The sequence below is a fragment of the Passer montanus genome, unplaced genomic scaffold (assembly GCF_014805655.1).
Source record: "Passer montanus isolate IOZ18808 unplaced genomic scaffold, ASM1480565v1 scaffold86, whole genome shotgun sequence".
Lineage (NCBI taxonomy): Eukaryota > Metazoa > Chordata > Aves > Passeriformes > Passeridae > Passer > Passer montanus.
In genome coordinates, this window is record NW_024373923.1 from 1,034,522 (window position 1) to 1,056,348 (window position 21,827).

Genomic DNA, 21,827 nt, shown 5'->3' on the forward strand with positions numbered 1-21,827 from the left:
CAGCCTTTACTACTAAACGGAAGGGATGAATTATGTTTTTCCCATTTTCAGGGATGGGTATGTGCAGGCAGCTGGCACCAGCAAAAAGCAACGATTTGCAATGTTTCTCAACACTAAAGATCCAACTAGACTAATTGAGAAGAGGAGCTGGACACAAAGCAAACTGTAGCATAACCTCAAAGGAAAAAAATCTGAAAAGAAAATCATAAAATCATAGAATGGTTTGGGTTGGAGTGGACCCTAAAGACCACCCAGTTCCAACTGTCTGCCATGGGCAGGGACCTTCCTCTATCCCAGGTTGCTTCAAGACCCATCCAACCTGAGCTTGAACACTTCAGGGATGGGGCAGCCACAGCTTCTCTGGGCAACCTGTGCCAGGGCCTCCCCACCCTGATAGTGAAGAATTTCTTCTTAATATCTTATCTCTCTGCCCTCCTTCAACTTAAGATAATTTCCACCTTATCCTGCTGCTACAAGCCCTTTCCAAAAGTTTCTTCTTCAGTCCCCCTCTAAAATTCCCCTCCCAAAACAAAGGGAGCTAACTGCTAGCCTGGCAACCTTCACAGCAGCTCCTTCAGCCTCAGGGTAAAGGATTCACAGCCTCAACCCCATCATGTGCCCTACAGCCACCACTGCATGACAGCAGCAGCACGGACCTTCCTCTATCCCAGGTTGCTCCAAGACCCATCCAACCTGAGCTTGAACACTTCAGGGATGGGGCAGCCACAGCTTCTCTGGGCAACCTGTGCCAGGGCCTCCCCACCCTGATAGTGAAGAATTTCTTCTTAATATCTTATCTCTCTGCCCTCCTTCAACTTAAGATAATTTCCACCTTATCCTGCTGCTACAAGCCCTTTCCAAAAGTTTCTTCTTCAGTCCCCCTCTAAAATTCCCCTCCCAAAACAAAGGGAGCTAACTGCTAGCCTGGCAACCTTCACAGCAGCTCCTTCAGCCTCAGGGTAAAGGATTCACAGCCTCAACCCCATCATGTGCCCTACAGCCACCACTGCATGACAGCAGCCAGGGCTCTGGCAGAGGTTTGTCGCTTTCCTCTCCCCACCCAGGCTGCTGCAGCACTCCGAATATTCCTGTAAGCATCTGTTCAGGGTCAGGTTTCCCACAGTGGTGCTGTGAGAGCAGGAGCAGTTCCCAGAATGCTCATTGTTCCCAGGTGCACATCTATCCACAGCAGCGCCTTTTGCAGCTAAAAATACTGTTTCAAACCAGCAGGGGCGAGAAAAGGACAAATGAGCACTCTCTGCCGGGTCATGCAGAGTATTTAAATGGCTCCAGAACCAGAAGGAGTAAAAACAAATCCCCAGAAACTGTTTCTTTTTAAAGGTGGCCACGCTGACCACAGCTGCTTCTGCACAAACAAATGCAGCCCATGTGCCCTGTGAGCTTCCCACGGTGTCGCTGTGACACACGCATTGTCCTTGGCTGACCTGTGTGCCAAAAAGGAGGGGAGCTCACCTCCCATGGAAGTTTCCATCTTTGACTTTGACAGTGAGTCAGCACCTATGGAAACCTGAAAATGACCCTCAGAAGCAGGGCTTGGGGACATGAACAAAGAGAGCTGCAGAGAGCTGGATCAAACCTAAGGCACCTCGCCGGTAAAAAGCCAGCACAGCTCAAAGTCATCACCATTTGGACCACATATTTTGGAAAACCCAGAACGGTATACCTCCACTTCATCCATCTGAAGGAATATTACGTTTTCAATCTTCTCCCCTCTCCTCCAACCCAGATGAAAACAATAAGCACAAAAAAATCATGCAAAAAAAAAAAAACAAAACAAAAACCAAAACCAACCAACCAAAAAAAAAAACAAAAAAAAAAACAGCACCAGGAAAGAAATCCAAACATGAACTAGACCCAGCCAGTCCTGGAAGCACGAGCAGCAGTGTTCTCATGCAAAAGGGGTGCACAGGAGTCCCACCACACAGACACACATCTCCAGCCCTGGCTTCCCTCTAAGCTTTGGGAGGTTGTTGGGTATACACTCTACCCAAATTCTTCCCTTTCTCTCAGTAAAGCAGGTGGCCTTGTGCAGGTGGGCTTGGACAGGGCTAAAAGCCTAGGTGGTCAGCATGAGGATGAAGAACACATGAACATGTGATGGTCACACGAGCACCACATGAGGGCATCTGATGTGGTGTTGGGCCTCAGAGGAGGCCAAAGGGTGTGGTGGGATAGAGGAGAAGAAAAACCTCTGGGGAAGACCATTAAACTGATGACAAGAATTGAGCAAGGGTATATTGCAATAGGAGCATGCTAAGACATCACATTGCCTTAAGAAAGGAAGCCTTTATTGGTATTTTGGGGCTGGGGTGGGATGGGGTTGTTTTACCTGTTAAAACTGGTCCTTAATACCTTTGTCTTATGTAGTTCTTGATGCCGGCTCAGGATTCACATCCTTGGACAGGTATCCAATGGCTAGGGGATCATGTCCCCCCAAAAGTCAAGATGCTTCTGTGTGCATGGATGTTAACTGGGAGGACCCACAAAATTCAAGCCACCACCCCAGGACCACTGAGCTCAGCATGGCCTTCAGGAAGGCAGAAGCTCACAAGGTAGACACACTTCTACTCTTTTTCTTCTGTTTTTTGTGCCCTGCAAGCTGCTGTTTCTGTTGACAGTGAACATGCTGCTGTTTTCTGTCACCTTCACCATTGCTGACATTTTAGGGGTGTCTGGGATAAATCTGAGTGAATCTCTCCTGCACTGAGGTGGCAGGATAAAAATACCTCCCAGAAGAAACAGATTTCTGTGTGCAGCACAGCAAATGCTAACTGCTTCAGCAGTGAGGACAGAGGAGAAAAGCAAATCAGAGAAGCAGAACACACCCTGAGATAAAGAAATTCCCTCTGCCAGTGTTGGTAGATAGCAGTGGCAAGGGAAGGAGTGTATCTTCGACTGGTAGAGGAAGAGGGAGGCTGCTGGAGGTGGGAGATGGAGGTTTATCAGCAGAAGTGGCTTTAAAGCTCCTTGTGCTGTTTCAGCCAAGAGAACAGCCAGGAGTGGCAGCAGCAGTGTTTTTTGGAGAAGATTAGTGACAGAGGGAATATTTGGATGAGCAATGCCCTGCATCCTTTCCTTTCATTACATATGCATCAATAGCCTAATTTCACTTCAGTGTAATTCCAACAGCATATCACTAAGCAGCAGATTGAAACCAGGGGTTTATAGTCTTACCCCAAACACCAACAGATTGACACATCTGGCTGCAGAAAATAGAATATTTCAGTGCAGTGCCATCATATGCCTGGTACAAAAGGCATGTCAAAATCTTTTATTTTATCAGAGCTCTCTATGAGTTCGGTGAATGTAATTCACATGCCACTGTGGATTTTACAAGGGTGTAGCCGTGTCCTGTGTCACATCCTTGGTTTTAAAGAGATGCTTTATGACCAATATAACTCAAAGAGGACAGAAATATGACATGAAAGCCACTTCAGAATTTCTAGAGGATCAGAGATTCAGGTGACCACTGGAAAAAATACAATATGACATCATATATAGCATTTGAAAGCCAGCTTGGGTGCAATTAGAATGATTGGCACATCCATTAGATTCAGAGGCACATATGTATTTGTGTGAGCCTTTAAATATAACCTATATACAAAAATGTGTAAAAAGAGATAGACATCTCCGTTTATTTTTAGGCAAGAAAAGGAGGTTTCTCTGGCTTCTTTGTATGATGAACATTTTTTGGCATTTGGTTGAATAAATGTTCTTTTGCAGGAGTCTCCTAGTGTATCATCCCATTTGTGGTCTGTTGTTCTTCAGAGAATTAACTATGCTCCCTTATGCTTGTGCTGGAGACAAATTAGGATGGTGGGAGCTGTATGCTTAGAAAAAAAAATTAATTGCATATCACTGAAGATTTCAGTGGAGTTGTAATGATTTATAGGATGTAAAATTCTATCCTATCACGAACTCATGACTTTGTCTGATTGAAAATTCATTTCTGTCTGGGATATAAATATTATAAAAAATAGGCTGGTTTAGAGCCTGTCAGCTAGTCCATTCCTGGACTTCCAGAGAGCTTTGAGGAGAAAATGACACCAGAAAAACTCAGTTCTGATCTTTGAAAAAGTTTGGCTCCATTTCTAGGGCAAAAGTTGAACTCCCTTAATTTTGAGCCTCGCAGCAGTATTCATCATCATCATACCCAAACCACACCAGGTATTATGAAGTATAAACTGTTCAGCGATGCCACTGAATCATTCAGAATTCAGCTCCTAAAAGCATGGATATTATAATGCCATGTGGTCGTAAGGGAGGAATAGTACTGCATCCAAGTGATGTACTAGTAATTCTGTAAATAACGCTCGGGGAAGTAACCTGCATTTACTTCTTGCAAGCACGGATCAAATGACCACTTTAGAAATCACTGACTCTAAGCCAACTGTTTAAGGAGTTGAAAGCACAGGCCTGGGAGTCGTTATTTCTCCATGCTCTTCCTGAATCTGACACAAACTCACAATTAATCCACTTAGCTTCTCTTTATCTCTGCTGGCTCCCTTGTACAACAAAGATAGTTCTTCTTACAGAGCTCTTGTGATTGCTAAATGATAGATGATCCTATGGAGTCACAGCAAAAAATTCAAGTTAAAAGGCAAAACATAGTCGTGTATATAAATATGTAAATAACAAGAACAGAGAGACTTCAACAAGCTCTGTGCAATGAAGATCTATAAGGGTGATGTTACAGATATCAGTTAGAGAGGAAGCTGCTTAGGCAGATTTTTGTCATGTATATTGTAGCCTGGTTTGCACAGGGGTATGGAGCCTGTGGAGCTTTCTGCACAGGTGAGATGTGTTTCTGCTGGAAGGCATTTTGTCCCTGAGCTGTCTCACAGCAGCAGCTGAGTGTCACAAGGTCAATGGAGTAGCTTTCAGTATGAACCCAGCAGCAAAAGGTGTTTTCTCCAGACCATGTAATTGTGCTGTGTGGAAGAGTTGAAGTTAATCAAGTCCTGGAGACAAAGGCAGTGAGAACAACATGTCTCAACAAGCAACAAACAACAACAAGCAGAATGAGAATCTTCCCTGGTGGAGTCTCCAACTAACCCCACTTGCATTGCCTCTTGGACAAACCTTTTTCCAACCTCTCGCCCCTGCGGAGGCGATGGAGCAGAACTCCCTGAGCTCCTGCCAAAGCAGCGAGGACACAAGCTGTCCTTGGCCTACAGGAGTGGAGAGCAACACCCAAACGCTGCAGGCCATGGAAGAGTCTCTCCCTCACTTGGAGGATGCAGTGGGTGAGCACCTTTGCTCTCAGATCTCTCCAGACTCCATGACGACACCCGTACACTGCGATGGTGCCGCGGTCTCCCGGGAGACACGGGCACCAAAGGGAGTGAGAGGGAGCAGCTGTCCCTGTGCTTGGTGGCGATCAGTCATGTCACCTTCTCAATCTGAGAGGAAAGAGATAATGCTGGCACAAGGACAGCAAATAAAGCCACAAGAGCAACGCTGGTATCGCTTGGGAAAAGAGACGTTTAGAAAGATAAGAAGAGTGGAATTCCATCGCTGGTGACCTGAAGCCTGAAGGTACACCATGAATGTTTTTGGGGATAAGGTGTTGGGTTTTTCTCTCTGTCCTTTTGCCGTCCCTGCCCTGAGGGGAATGCCCATGGGTGTTCCTGATCCACAGGGGCAAACTGAAGGGGAAGGGAGTCACTCCGAGCTAATGGAAGACACCCAGTCTAGCAGTCACATAAGGAGACAATTCAAAGAGGAAATCTCTGAAATGAGCCAGCTGCTGTGTGCAGTTAGACATATCTCTGAGGAGCCTGAGAAAAACAGCCCTTCACATGGACACTTCATGTCCAAGGAAAAAAGCCTGTCTAGCTTGCCTGCTTAACTCAGTGAAACATATGGTTGTGAAATATGATCAAAAGGCAGCAATGAGTGTGTGGCTGTTTGTTCCCTGAGAAGGGAGAGAGTGGCTTGCTTTTCACAACCAAGATGACATTGTGTCTGCTGCTCCATGCTGTCTCCACAGTGAATTTGCTCTCTGATGTGATGGGGCTTTAACAATGCCAAGAGGCTGGGGCTGGCTCCTGTTTTGTATTTGCCTTCCCTCATTACAGTGGAGCTCTTTCAAGATGCAAATAACCAGCTTAGGGGCTTTACCTTTGTCTTCAATTTTAAAATAATTGTGTTTGAGTTTTACAGTTCCACTTGTCCCTAGGATACGATCTTTTAGAACAGGTACATGGTGTTGTTAAATGGAGCTCACTGTATGTCCATCCTACAGGGTGGACATCCTGAGAGGGTAAGTGGGACTGCACTGGAGTTAATTTTTTATGTTTTCACCCAGTTCTCTCTAGTTTGTGCTGCAGTGTTGAGGCAGACCCCAGTTAGTGCCAGGGCAGATCATGCATCTTGTTCCCCACAGGCAGCCTCAGTACAGCATATTTATTTTGGCCACTCAATTGTCTAGGGAAGAGAAGACTACACTTATAACTCACCCACAGGGGTAAGCCACAGCCCTCTGCCCTAACACTGTCTCTGTCTGCAAGATGTGCGTTTCCCCTCATGCAAGGAGCTCTCGAGATGGCAGCATAATAATTTTGCATGCTCCCAACACAAAAATAGCATCCCATTGCTCTGAGAAGGATGGGATGTGCATGTGAGGGACCAGAACCTCGTTACATGCAGTAACAGCAGCAGATTGCAGAGTGTGCTTCTGCAGCAGGCAATTGCAGTGACACTGGGTGCGGTACTGGAAGGTTGCATTTTGTCTTTTGGAAATTCTCTGCATTACTGAGCTAATTGCTGAGAAGTTCACAATCCAGATTGCTGGTCATTTGGTAAGGGGAGTTAACTGTATCTTAAAGCTCCCAAAACACACTCTTTGCTTTCAGGCTTAGCAAAAAATAAATGAACATATGAATAAATAAAAAGGATTAAGCTGTGCTCAGAAAATTCCAGTCATGGACCAACAGCTAGGCTCTTCAAAGTCTGGCAAATGCAGAGACAGAGACAAATTTAATTTGCAAGCATTGTTTCCAGTACCTGTAGCAGGGGAATTCCACAGCCTCACTTTCTGGCTGTCCTTCTTCCCTCACTATCACTTTGGCAAGGTACCAGCCACTGCTTCCTCCTTTGCCATCATGCCCTATCCTCACCCTCCTCACCTGCTTCAGCGTTACTGCTTCAATGAAGAATTCATCAGCCTTTGAGGAGGAGAATAAAAAAGGTGAGGCAATATTTCTCCTTAAAAGCACACAAACAACTCAAATTTATTATTGCAATCAAACCAACATCATCAGCATGCTGCAAGAAAATTCTTGACAAGATGAAGGAGAAAGTATGAATTTACCAAAAAATAAAAAGCCTGAATAATTGTGCTATATGTGTAAGGTTAGATTTGTAAATATATGATCCACCAGCATTTTAAATCTGCCATGTCATTGCACACCCTCCACAGCTGTAAAAAAAGAGAAGTTGATTATTAAGAAATTCATACAGAGAGGCAGGAAATCCAAGTTCAAAGCCCTGCTCAGATATAAGCTTTCTGAGTAGTAAGAAGCAGGTCACTTCAGACCAAATCTATGGAGGTGTTTGGAGGCACAGCTCAAAGTCATTACACTGTGTTAAAGTCAGGCAGCATTGACTACCCAGCACAGTTCAAACCCTTTTAATTTCCTGGCATGCCAGTGTGGGCAGGGCTGCACAGGGATGTTTCCAGCTGCTCCGTGAGCAGAATGTATTTTCAGAATGGTGTGAACCAAACCCAGCAGATAAATACCCTCAATACCCCACAAGAGACAAAGATTTAATGTCTTTTTTTTTTCCCTTTTCTTTTTTTCTTCTTTTTTTCTCCCATGGAAATAACCAACCTACAGATTAGCCTGAGGGATGGCCCCTAAGATCAGAGCTCTGTTACTCAAGAGCTGACTGGCACCAACAATCCCTGATGGATAAGAGAAGAGAAATGCATTAAAAGAGCAGGTTATTCCTCTGGGAACCAGGCCAGGCAAAAGTATCTGTGGCCCATGTACAGATGCACACACATGGCACAAGCATGGTAAATCCTGGCTGTAAACACACAGCATAGCTGCAGCGTGTAGCCCAACAAGGAGACGTGCCTGCTATGGTGGCCATCTGGATGGGATGCCTTGCTTAGGTAAGAGATGGAAAACCAGTGTCTTTTGGTTGTTCTTCATGTCCCAAAAGCACTCGTGGTGGTAGCATATATCCAGCTAGCTCCCAGAAAACACGGTGGCAGGGCAGTATTTACGAAATTTTATAAATACGAAAATTTATTAAAATGATAATAATTATGTCATCATTCAGGACTCCAAAGTCACCTTTAGAATGAGGACAGCTAAGCATTTTGCCACTGCTTAAAGTGTTAGTGATGGGCTTACATAAGTCAATGCTACTTACACACTCAAAAGTGCTGAATTGGGGATTTAGGGCATCAAAACCTCACTGACTCAGTCCAAGTCAATATAATTTAATTCATTAGTCCTGATGCTCACCTTACTTATTAATGGCTGATATAAATTAATGAGTAAGTAACTAACTGGAACCACAACAGGGCAAACACTTAATTTAGAGGCATCTTTAAATCTTACTTTCTACACAGGCCGTTAGTTTGCATCTGCAGGCAAACTTTTTAAGCCAAATTGGTAATCAAGGTACTATTGGTTTAAGTGGCTGTAGATTAGAGACCGTACTGACTTAGCAACATTTCTTTTTAACAGGGTATCTGAGTTAATCAGTGTAGATATACTCATTCAGCTTCTTGAATATATGAGCTCTAAGTTTGTCAGGATCAATTCTTAAACAACTACCCATTCATTCACCAGCTTTCAGCTCCTCGTGCCAGGAGAGCAGTTTTCCTCTAAAAGTCTCCAGTTTGGTTTCTGTCATCTGCACACTATTAATCACTCCAACTGATTGCCAAAATTATTTTTCCCTTTTTATTCTCCATGCAAGTTAGCCTGCAACTTATTTTTGTGATTAAATATCATAGAATGATCACAGAACCCTAGAATGATTTGGGTTGGAAGGGGCCTTAAAGGGACTTTCCACTAGACCAACTGGATCTAAGTCTCATCCAACATGGACTTGGACAAGGATGGAACATGCCATAAAATAGCCATTATCTCCAAGTGTTTAAAATATTTGTATTCTCTGCAAACCAAGCATCTTTCTTTGGAACTGCACTGAAAAAGTCTTCAGCACCAAAACACAACTCATTTTGCTACCATTTTGACAAATACAGGCTTCATCAAATGACAAAATGCCATCCTTTACAGCTTGGATCTACCTTTTATAGCTAAAATATATATAATGTCAATGCAAAAAAAAAGATGTTTGCAAAGTCCCTTTATGCAAACTTATATATAATTTAGAAGCAGAATGGACTCTCACACTATGTAATTACCACATTTCCACAGACAGATCTTAAAAGCACAAGAAATACTTGATGCAAGTTCTTTTAAAGTCCACGAGAACTCAGTGATTTCAGTGAAGAATTGGAAACTCTGGACACTGAAAGGCAAATTCGAAGTGCTAATGCATATTTCAGAAGCCTAAATTCAATGGTCTATTTTGAAAACGTGACCTCCTTTTATCTTCATTTTCTTTCCACTCTGAACCTTCAATCAAATAATGACATGAGAGATGGGAAACCTGCAGAGTTCTGTGATCAGATTCTCAAAATCTCCTTCTGGAGATATTGATTACAATTTACCAGTCTAAGTTGGACCCTAGAGATCCAAAATTGGATACATATTAAGTAGCTTGACCCTACAGATCAGATCAGCAAACTATTTGCTTGCTGATACTGCCAGTGCTGCAAGGGCTTTAACGACTGTTCGACTTCTTCATTATCTCCAGCTTTCCAGGGAATAAGGTCTGTCTTCATTTCAGTCCATTTCCACCCCCCTGCACTCTGGACATGGACAGACAAAAAAATATGTTGAAAATCAGTTTGAAAATAAGACATAAAATTGAGTGCAGCATGGTTGAGGGAGACGAGGAATTACAAAGGAAACATGTTAGGCTTTGGGTTCTGACTTTCACATTAAATAAGATGCTTTTTTCTTCCTCTGCCCCGGGGAGCCAAATTTTTTGCTGTATTAGATGGAAGGGAAAAGCCTCTCTTTTATTCTTGGAAGATTTCCTGGAAGCCTTCCCCAGTCTGAAGATGCAATTTCAGGAGCCAGAACTTAGATGGGGAGCAAACCAAGAGACTCTTTCATGAGCATACATCAAGCAAAGGCACAGAGTCCCCGACCCAAGCCTCCCTCCAGCTGCAACCTGTTACGACGCTCTGTTGACAAGATTTATTTCCCCCTGCTTCCCTAGCCCAAGCTGGCAAGGAAACCACTGGAGTTTACAACCACACATTAAAAAAAAATAAATATTAATTTACAAAATCATGGCACGGTTTAAGAACCTCGTGTGGAGGCGCCGCTGCGCGAACTTACGTTGCCTTTTTCAAACTTATTGACGGTGTTGATGCAGTTGTAGAGGACGCGCTCGCCCGTGTCCCCCTGGTCCCCAATGAGGCAGACGAAGACATTGGCATCTGTGCCACTGCCACTCACCGTGCCCGTGCACACCGTCACGCGGTACTTGATCACTGGGGAGACACAAATTACAGGAACGACCCCAGAAACGACGTTAATCGCCGCTTTTTGAATTTACCGCGTTTCTGACAGGGTTGTAGTTAGCTTTAGGCGCTCGTGCTTCTTCCAGTTGGTGTTTCAGCTCGTGTATTGAACTTGTACACTTCCATGCTACCACTAGAAAAAGGAGGGGGCGTGTGAAAACTAAAATAGAAAGGCCTGAAGCATTGAGAGAACCCATGAAAGTCCTCCAAACAAGGACGTAAAAATTCTGGCCCTTGCAAGAAAACGTCATGCAGTGGAGTGCCCCTGCCCTGCTACCTCCCCTCCTGCCTTCCCAAGATGGCCCTGGGGGTGGGGAACTTTGCAATGCGCATGGGGAAAACAACATTTGCAGCATCCAGGGCCATAAGGCAGATAAGAAGAATTAGGAAGGAACAAGTGCTCAGAGACCTGAGGAATGGGCTGTTCATGTTGGATTTATGGGACAAGACAGCCCCAGCTGGCACCATCCCCTTGGGACGGTTATAATCACAGAATCATAAAATCATCACATCATAAAGGTTGGAAAAGACCCCCAGTATCACCCCTATAAGAGTCCAAACTCTATGCAGGAGGTTGGATTGTCTTGACTACTTTTCACTTTCAAGGTCATCATATGGTTTTTCTGGGTGGATTTTTGATCTGCCACTTTCCTCCTTTGACCATTCCCTTTTCTCTGCCCTCCCATCCTAGTGGGTGAAGGATTTCCAGGAGAAATATGACAAGGAGCCAGCCCACAGACCAACTTTTGAGAGAGAACCCCTTTTCTCTACCTTGGAGAAAGGACAAGAAGCAGTGCTCCCACATTCCCTCCAAAATCCTCCTGCAAGCCCAACACGAGATGCTGCATCTCACCTCTGATCAGCACAAATTCTCCACACAGGAAAGTGCCTGAGTGAGGATTCAAGCTGCCCTCTCCACAGCTGATTAAAAATACATTTCAAAACCAGGTTTATTTACATTTTAATAACATCTGCAATTACAATTACTGTTCCTCTTCTGAGAAGCTGCTCCACTGCATGCAGATCACCAATGTCAGAACCAGAAATTTCAGAAAATGGGGGATTCAAGGCCTACAGAGTGTGGGTGCTTTGGTGGAAAGATGCAAAATTCCACTGTCTACCTTGAGATGTTCTGCTCTCTGAAATTCTCCTGCTAAGTAGATTTAATTCTTGTGACACAAGGTCAAGGCAGAAGTAACCACTCCAGGAAGCCAGGGCAAAGTTCTGCAGCTTTCCTTAATTAAATCTCCAGTTCAATTAAAAGAATAAATAGTTTGGATTGCTCACACATACTGAAAGATGCATATGCACACACCACTGTGCTGTGCAACTTACTATATATTTATACATACAGCTGCATGAATTTGCATATAACTAAATAAAACTTTAAAGCCCAAAATATGATTGTCAAATTTTAGATTCCATTTCAGCTAAGCTTGCTTTCCATGAATATTCCTCAAACCTTGCATTTCACGTTTTAAGGGAGACCGGAAAAAAAAATCACAAGTTAAAAAAAAAAAAACCAAACAAGCCCTGGAAACAATTGTGCTGTGGCCAGATCTCTCCCATTTCCCACCACAGAGAAATCTGCTCCCCCCGCCAAAAAAAAAAATTAATAAAAGGCTGGGATTTCTCAAGGTTCATGCAGCTAATGATGCACACAGAAAAACACTGCAGAGAGAAAGTGCCAGAAAGAGAAGTTAATTGAATTGCATCAGTCTGCCTGTGCATCTCTCACACAAAGAGGGTTTCTTTCTATTCAGGTCCTAAGCAAGCCTCTGCACAGAGCCCGTGGCTCTCACCTGGCATGACTTCAGTCACCAGAGATCCCTCGGCAGGGAGCTCCCGCACGATCTCATTGTCCTCTTCATTTATATCTAGCCAGCGGCCGCAGTTGAATGAGTATTTTTCTTTTGTCAGCGTTTTCAGCAGAGTTACCTTCATTAAACCAAAACACCGCATGAGTTCAGAGGCTTAGAGGCAAAAAAGCAACAAGATCCTGACAGGTTTTTTGCCAGGGAGGCAAGATTAGGTATCAGCAGAGAAATAAAACACATTAATAATGAGACCGTCCATGTTGTGCACTGTAGTGATGCACGGAGCGAAGTCTGTCACAGCTGATGGCTTTTCATTCCTCCTTTCTCCAATCATTCCATGGCATTGAGGAACTTTTGAGGGATTCTGTGGCTCTGCAGATGTCTTATCATGACAACCCCAAGGAGAAAATTGGGGATGGGGCTTGTGCTGTGGGTTCCTGCTGATGAGAATCAATGTATTAAGTGAAAAAAACCCCAAAACCAAATTGCAGGAACCCTGAAAAAAGATCTGCAGTAGCTCCCAAAGGAGTAATGAGCAATACAGTGGTGCTCTGCAGTTGTCTGTTGAAGTGTGTAAAGCAAGGGTGATGTGATGAAGGTCTGTAAAATCACAGGTGAAAATGAAGAAGGCAGAGAGGGATCAGATGTTTGCCTCTTCTGCCTCAAGAAATGCAGGGCATCAAATGACACCTGTGGAACAAAGTTCTAAGAAAAAAAAAAAAAAAGGACAAAATCAGCCTGTGAAGTCCTTGCCAAAAGCTATTAAGGTTTAAGCTGAATGTTTAAATGTTCAAGGCGAGGCTGGAAACTTCAAACCAATAACTGGAAAAATAAACCTGCTAAATGCTTTCTGTTTGGTAGATCAGTAGATCAGTTTAGGAAGTGTCCAATTGGAAATAGTCAAAACCTGAAAGAATGTTTGGAGGAAGCATCATAAATGCTTGGTGTTTTTTCTTACACTTCTAAAACCACAACCTCATGTGACACAAGAGAGAAGATGTTGGGCTCGAGGGACTTTTGGCCTGACCAATGTGGTTGTATTGGGTTCTTGTGGTAGAGAAGGGAAGCTTGACCCAGCATGAAGCAAACCAGGCATGAAATGTGGGAGGACTGGAACAAAGCATCATTCAGGTTTCATTTAATTTCCAAGACGCTATAATGGGTGCACAAGTGGTGGGATTCCTGTGCCGTGAGTCTGATCCATCCAGAAAACACCAGACTGTGTGTATGGACAGACTTATTTTCCTAAAGTCATAGAATCATAGAATCATTCCATTTGAAAAAGGCCTAAAATGAGTCCAACCATCGAGAAGAACATAAATTCATTCTTGCATTTTAACCAGGTTTACTTAATTTGGCCAAAAGGGAATCCTAGACACACTCCACATTACCCCTTGTCCTTCCTGAAGAAAATTTTTCTGCAGGAAAATAAGATACCACAGGGAAGAGAGCCGTAGAGCTGTGGAAGACACAAACATTCTTACTCCTCATCTGTGAACAAACTAATGGGGATGATTGCAGTGGCCCAAAGTCTGACCAGGAATTTTTTTGTCATAAAAGACAGACTTCTCCCACCACATTCTCCCACCATGTGGTGACAGCAGCAGCACTTGATGCCCTCCTACCCTTGGAGATGGGTGTTGGCAGTGGATGGTTTCACAGCTCCATGACAATGCAGAAGAGCAGGATCTGTCAAAGCACATTAGAGGAGCCCAAGAAAAAGCTCCAAGTGGTAAACTCTGATTTATCAACACACTTATTTACAGATGCAGAGCAAAGTGTGTGTTTTGCTAAGAGCAGAGAGTGCCCTCCAAGCTGCTCAGGAGGAGCAGGGGTGAAGCTTAGAGGTGGAATTTCTGTCCAGACAATCCAGGTGAGGGGTGATAGCACTGTAATCCATGCTGGTAGAGCAAAGGACATCAAGCAGGTCACTCGTGTCATCTCCCACCCAGCACAGGGCTGCTCTCCTCTGCACAGTCTCTGTGGCCTCCTCCAGCCTGCAGAAGTTCAGCTCCCATCACAGGGCTGTCAGCACTTCAGGGCAGGGGATGCTACAGTGTGCAATCTCTGCTGGAATCAGGTGGTTTTTTGTCATTATTGGCATTGCAAATAAGCCACAGAAGGAGTAGGTTTGCCTTTCTGTACAGCAGTGGTGTCTAAGAACAGGAAGTTTTCTGAAGAGCAAGGAAGAAGCCCCTGGTAGCAGTGAGATGAGTACATCAGTTGTCTGACATGGGAAGGGTGGGAAAGTGGGATTTTCACCACCAATCTGAGCTGCTGGGAGCTGCCTCTCCCTGTTGCTCTCACTTCCCACACACAAAATCACACAATCATTTGATGATCCACCAGGATCATCAAATCCATCAATTGCCCCAGCACTGCCCAGCACAACACTGACCCACGTTCCCAAGTGCCACATCCACATGGCTTTTAAATCCCTCCAGGGATGGGGGCTCACCACTGCCCTGCACAGCTCTGCCAAAGCTGGACAACCTTTTCCATGAAGGAATTTTCCCTAATGTTCAATCTAATCCTTCTCAGGTGCAACTTTTGACCATTTTATCTTGTGCTCTGGCAAGGCAGGCACCACAGAGCACTGCCCATCATCATCACTGCACAACAAGCTCAGCTGCCAGTTGCAGTGACCCAGGACTGGCACTGCAGAGCTCTGCCACCAGCCTGGCTTTCCAGGTCTTCCTTCCCTTGCTGTCCCCTCACCTTATTCAGATGCCATCCAGCAAAGGGATTTCTTTTCTCGTGCCATATCCGAAGCTTATAAAAGTTCCCAAGATCAGGAAGCTCTATCTGTAAATGGGTAAAAAAAGGTGCAACATCTGTTTCTGTAAGTCAGTAAAGCACACACACAAAGAGCATCTCTGAACATCTTTTAAGAGCTAAATCAGAGAGAAGACAAAAATATCAGCCAATTCCCTGTTTTGGGAAGACAAGCCATATCCATAGACAAGTAAATAATTTGCATCACCACCAAATGGAGTGACTTCACCTCAACTTTAGAAGAATCTAATGGAGAAAAATCTCATGCAGATGATTTTCTGCCCAGGATTGAAGCTAGACCCCTGGAAAATATAACCAAGCCAAATCTACCACTTGCACAAATCAGAGAGAAGACAAAAATATCAGCCAATTCCCTGTTTTGGGAAGACAAGCCATATCCATAGACAAGTAAATAATTTGCATCACCACCAAATGGAGTGACTTCACATCAAGCTTAGAAGAATCTAATGGAGTAAAAATCTCATACTGATGATTTTCTGACCAGGATTGAAGCTAGACCCCTGGAAAATACAACCAAGCCAAATCTACCACTTGCACAAGACTCATACCATGAATTTGTCAGTCTGTCCAGTTTCAAAGTTGTCTGAATTGTTATCTAGCTTCATCTCATCTGACTTCCCTTTGTCTCCATAAATCTGGAAGAAGATGGTGGCATCTGTTCCTGCATTTTTAATGTCACTTGTCCAGATCCACAGAGACCAGGGGTTTTCTAGAAAGAAACGTTAAAGATACTTGTTTTAAAAAGTAATTTTTATAGGGTGACCTGGTAAAAACATGATTATCACTGTTTCCCCTGGTGGGTAGAGAGGGTAGGATGAAGAAAGACAAAGACCTTTCATCTTTTTCTGCACAAAGGTAATCAGCTGCTGCATGACGTACAGGAATGAGATTGGAAACACAGTTCTGTAATTTCATTTAAAAGAAAAAAATGAGAAAAACATAAACAACCTTTTTTCTAGTGAGCTATATTCTCTTGTTATAGTCTATTAACAGGGTAATGCAGGGGTGTGACCCAACCCCATTGTTTCAGTTCACTTCTCAAATACCTACAACTCAAGCTTCAAAGACCATAAATTCAGGGCAATATTCTTCTTCCCTTTTGTCAGTATCCAGTTACTTGTGCACAGTGCAGTGCAGCTCCAGGTAGCTCCTAAAGACTTGTCTGGTCTGTGTCTGGAATAGGACACAGACATGCATCACCTCATCCTGAGATAAAAAGCCTCCCAAGACTGGACTAATTATCCCAAAAATGCTTCTTGCAGGCTGTCTCAAAGGGCGCTCAGGTGGCCACCCCTAGTGAGGCTGCACCATGTGGGTCTTGCAGAACAGGCTGTCTCAAAGGGCACTCAGGTGTCCACCCCTAGTGAGGCTGCACCATGTGGGACAAACACACTCAGGTATATATTTTCCAAATATTTTCCAAAGATATTTTCCAAAAGGTTTTGAATTATTTAAATGCCTAAATTTGACACGACTTCAGCTAACACCTTCGTTAATACTACATGACATACCCTAATATTGTGGACAATCTGCAAGATTTTTATCTCAAGTCTTCATCCAACATTTTAACCATAACATCTAGTCCACCTGCAGCAACTTTGCATTTTCATACCAGAATACTGTTGCATATATAAGGGTGACATTATTTCCTCTAAAGAGCCCCTCGTCTGCATACCTTATTGACCATAATGTGTGTCACTTCTGCAGGCCTTGCTGCACCTACAGGAGAGGGAACAGCCTTCTTTCCTCACTCAGACATCAGCTGAATTATTAACAAATCCTAATGAGAGAATTGCTAACCCTTTCAGCACACCCGAGACCACACTAGCACAGCTTGACCTTCAGAGCCCAGAATGGAATATAAAAATATGATGGCATGCATATAAATTAGATTTTTACTGGTCTACTCCGTGTTTGACTGTATAAAAAAGAGGCAAGAGCTACTGAAAAAAAAAAAAAGAAGGAAGAGGGATCTCTCAGAAAAAGTTTTGCCCCTGTTTTAATAATATACAAAATATTCATGATCACTCCTCTCTGAAATGCAGCAGCAAGTTTTAGATGAGCAGAAATGAAGCAAAATCTGTGGATGGAGAAGCTTGTTCTGGGGAAAGCTGCAAGTGCAATTCAGACACCAAAGACTGCTCTCATCTGTGTGTTTTGGCCTCCCTGCCCTCTGGCTGAGGGAAAGGAGGAGTGAAGCATGCCTGGAAGGGGAAAGGGGCCTTGTACCAGGATTAAATGCTGATAGAGGGCTCTCAGGGAGAAGCTGCCCAGGGGAGATGTGTCTGAGCTAGGGCTGAGGCTGCTGGGGAAGGCCAGGCATTTCCCCAGATACCCATCATCATCCTCCCAGGGCTTGCTGGGCTCATCCCCTGGGCTCCCCTCCTTTCACACTGAGGTATCCAGGCACTCTGGAAATTCTCAAAAGCCCAGGGCACAAGCACCAGGGAGGACAAGACCTGGCACAACAGTTTCCAGGATAACATTCTAGATAAGGAGAGGAGGGAATGAAGAAAAAAAAAACAAAAAACCCACAGAATAAATACAAGCTACATATGGAGCTGCAATCTGCTGCGGGAGCAGCTTCTGGATGCTGTGCTGGGAGACGTTTCACCATGGATACCCCAAGTGAGGCTGAAGCCAGCTTTGATCATCCCTGCAGAAAGGGACAGTCCTGTGTGCACAGGGAGATAGGCGAGATGACATAATAGGTCTTTTCTAACTCCGAGTCTTACACTTCTATAATCTGGCAGCTAAAGGTCACAGATTTCTCAAGGCTAATGCTCTCTGTCTATCTCCTGCAATGCAGTGGTGAGGGAATTAGCCTGTCAATAACAATCAGAGCTGATAATAGGGGGTTAAAGGTTGCAGATGCTTTAGCTAAATGGACCGAGTCGGAGGTGCAATGTGGTTACAACGCTGACTAACATTTAGATAAAGCTTATTCAAATGAACTGCTGTTTAAGCAGGAGCCCACCCGAAGCACTCTCGGATTAAACCGTGCCTATTATCCTAATTAAAATATTCTGTTTACACATGGGCACACCGGCACGGGCCGGGCAGCAGAGATATTTTTTGGCTTGGTGCAGAACCAGGCTGGAGCTGGAGCGTGTGGGGATGGATGAACATGCCCACTTGGCACAGCACAGAGCAGCTCCTCCCAGCAAACGTGTGCCATTGCCTCCCTCTGGAGAAAAGGCTCCGCATCCAGCACGCACCTGCCAGATGGACAGGGCTAAGACCTCTTATTTCTCTAGGGTCGGGAATAAAAATAGGTGGAGTCAACAAGGAAGAGTTTTGTTTTATTTCACATTCTCCCTCCCCTCCTCCACTAAGGTTTGTCTCCTTGTTGTATTTTTTGTTCCCATCTGTGATAAGAAAGCTTTGCTCCTGTAGTGATAAGCAAAACAGCCTGGCTTGTCTGCAAAGGTAAGATGATGTCTGAGGGAGTCTAAGCCAGTGGACCTTAAGGAAATGAGTACAATGAGTACAAAATTCTTCAAAATATTTAGGAGTTTAATTTTATACTCCCCTAAAGCAGTACTTTCAAAGCTGAAACCCATGCCCCATCATCAGAAGGACGTGGAGCTGCTGCAGCCAGTGCAGAGGAGGCACGGAGATGCTGCCAGGGCTGGAGCCCCTCTGCTCTGGAGCCAGCCTGGCACAGCTGGGGCTGCTCCCCTGCACAAGAGAAGGCTGCAGGGACACCTGAGAGCCCCTGCCAGGGCCTGCAGGGGCTCCAGGAGAGCTGCCCAGGGACTGGGGACAAGGCCTGCAGGGACAGCACACAGGCCATGGCTGCCACTGCCACAGGGCAGGCAGAGATTTTGGGATCTTGGGCAGGAATTGGTGGCTGGGAGGGTGGGCAGGCCCTGGCCCAGGGTGCCCAGAGCAGCTGTGGCTGCCCCTGCATCCCTGGCAGTGCCCAAGGCCAGGCTGGATGGGGCTTGGAGCATCCTGGGATGGTGGAAGGTGTCCCTGCCAATGGCTGGGGGGTTGAAATGAGATGACATTTAAATGTCTCTTCCAAACCCAAACCATTCTATGATCCAGTGACTGAATCCACCCGAGCCTCTCCTTGACCCTGGCTATACCCATGTCACTGAGGTGACACTCAGGGGAATGTGGCCTGTGGGAGGAGGGGTGATGGCCACAGGAGGCTCCTGGAACACTTGCACCTACTTTTCAGCCTTTTCTGGCGCAGGGAGACCATTTCGTAGAGCTCCCTCTCAATGAGACCATCCCCTTCATCTTCATCCAGCCACTTCCCACATGGGAAGGTTTGCTCAATCCCAGTGAACGGGCAGTAAACCACCACCTGGGGAAAGAGATTGGGACAGTGAGCTTGAATATTCTGCTACTGGTAGCTCACTGGGCCTTGGTGCTGAAAACTTAAACAAACAGAGCAAAGACAGAGCTGGAGATCTTGGTCCTGCTCTCAAATTCAGGTTTTCTGCACCAATATGAACCAGTCAGGTTGCACAAATCCCAGTTCTGAGTACAGCCATGACTCATCTGTTCTGTTATTCCCATTTTTGCAGCAGTACATCACAATGGGTCACCCAGGAAGAGGTGAAACACCAGGAGGGGAAGAGAAAGGGAGCAGGGAGGGTGGCATCAGCAGTGAACGTGCAGCACAGGTCCTGCACCACGCCAGGGCACCACAGGGCTCTGCAGAAAACACAGGCTACAAAAAGCCTTCAAATATATCCATCCCAAGCTGATTCTGCTTGCCAGGAAATCTGAATTTCCTCGTAGCTTCAGGGTAAGCATCTGCCTTCCTCTCCACCCTCCTGATGACCTTGCACATGATCTAGTGTTGTCACCAAAAGCTGGGAAATAAACTCTCCAGCCAGTCTGCTGGGTTGGAAAGACAAAATTACTTTCTTAACAATGCTGGATGCATGGGAATTTCACCTCAAATCATGAGCATCAACTGAACAGACCAAATATTAAACTAATACATATTTGTCACATTCCTATCACATATTCATTACACTTCCTGTATGTATGAATATATGCTTATTATTTCCATGAAGTTACTTGGATATGATAGGAGTGTTTGGGGATTTTTGGTGGTCAATGGAGCATGCCATTCCTCAAAATTCCCTTATGGTCCCAGATCTTCTAGTGAATCTTTTTTTCCTGGAGAGTATCTCAATTATGTGTCCAGGTTGTGATGCACTTCTCTTCATCATTCTTTGCTCTGGCACTCCATCTCTGTTCTCGAAACTAAGATATCTACCAGTACATATTAATCACTGGTGGAAGCAAACAAGGAAGCATTAGCTGGCACAAAACTTATTAGTCACAGATGCAGGGAGTTAACATAAGGCCACATTAATCTCTGGCATGTGTACTAAGCACTGGATGGTACAAAACCAAACATTACCCACAGATATAGGGATCACACACCACGTGCTAAATTTAGAAGAAATTTCCAACATCTTTCCCCAGTGCTGTGTAGAATTCTTCTCGAAGAAATATAACTTGTTGGGTAACAGCTTTGCATATTTCTCCACTGGTTCCTAGTAGCAGATGTGGTCAACCACTTTCTATTGGGTATTTTTTTTTTTGGTGTTTGAGGGGTTTTTTTGGTTTTTTTGGTTTTTTTTTTTTTTGTTTTATTTCCCTCTATATATATATAAATTATTATTATTTCTGAACCTCCATAGCAGCATCTAGAAACTTCAGGGCAGTCTGAGCATAGATGATAACTTTGAAATGCTCAGCACAATCCAAGGCAGCATTTCTGTCCAGCCCCTTGGGCAAACATCTGAAGGTGCTTTTGGAGCTGAGCAAACAATAATCTCTGTCTTTGTGACTGCAGAGGGGCAATCAACCCAATTAGCGAGTGATTGACTTATGCATCTAACGTGCCTTTGAGGCAATCAGCTGCTCTCGTGTGTGATGTATAATATTGACTTGTTAAACCGGGGGTATTGCCTTCCAGACAAAAGCAGAGTTTATTTATTTATTTATTTATTTATTTATTTATTTATTTATTTATGTATTTAATTTTATTTATGTATTTATTTATTTCTGAACTGGTCTGGGCTGTCGGGGTCAGGTTGTGAATGGGGAGCAGGTCTGACATCTCCCTGCAGGGGAAACTCTTGGCAGTGTTGGCCCAGTGGTGGTACTCCAAAGAGCTCATTCCAAACAGCATCGTTCCAAACCTAATGATTCCATGAGTTTGTGATAATTAAGTCTCACCTTCTCACAAAACCAGCCAGAGCTGACGCCGCAGTTATCATGCCCAATGGTGACTCTGCTGAGAGGGCTGAGGAGGGCAGCTATCTCCACGTTGAAGAGATCCGTCCTGGCACGCTCAAATTCACCTCCTTCCAAGAAAATCTTCCCACTGTTCTTCAAGCCTTTGGAGCCGTGGAGGATCACGTGGATCTTGGAGTTGGTGCCCGCTCCTCTGATATCTCCAGTCACTACAGCCACGTTGTACACAATGCCTGGGGGAATCAGAAATTTGGTTAGGAGTAAAAAGAAGGGAGGAAAAGAGTCTGAGAGTTATGGCTTTGATTGGATTTATGTTGGAGACTCTATTGATTTCC

The 21,827-nt window shown here is 44.5% G+C and overlaps 1 protein-coding gene across 1 annotated transcript in view; it reads right to left on the minus strand.

Moving 5' to 3' along the window:
* LOXHD1 (lipoxygenase homology PLAT domains 1) overlaps positions 1-21,827 on the minus strand; it is a 149,898-nt gene that overhangs the window by 81,019 nt on the left and 47,052 nt on the right. Inside the window, exons 9-15 of the mRNA XM_039733354.1 lie at positions 21,475-21,725; positions 19,441-19,576; positions 15,807-15,967; positions 15,181-15,267; positions 12,448-12,583; positions 10,461-10,615; positions 7,030-7,190 (exon numbers count right to left, since the gene is read on the minus strand). Of these exons, the coding sequence (XP_039589288.1) occupies positions 7,030-7,190; positions 10,461-10,615; positions 12,448-12,583; positions 15,181-15,267; positions 15,807-15,967; positions 19,441-19,576; positions 21,475-21,725 (1,087 nt within the window). The remainder of the gene's footprint in view (positions 1-7,029; positions 7,191-10,460; positions 10,616-12,447; positions 12,584-15,180; positions 15,268-15,806; positions 15,968-19,440; positions 19,577-21,474; positions 21,726-21,827) is intronic.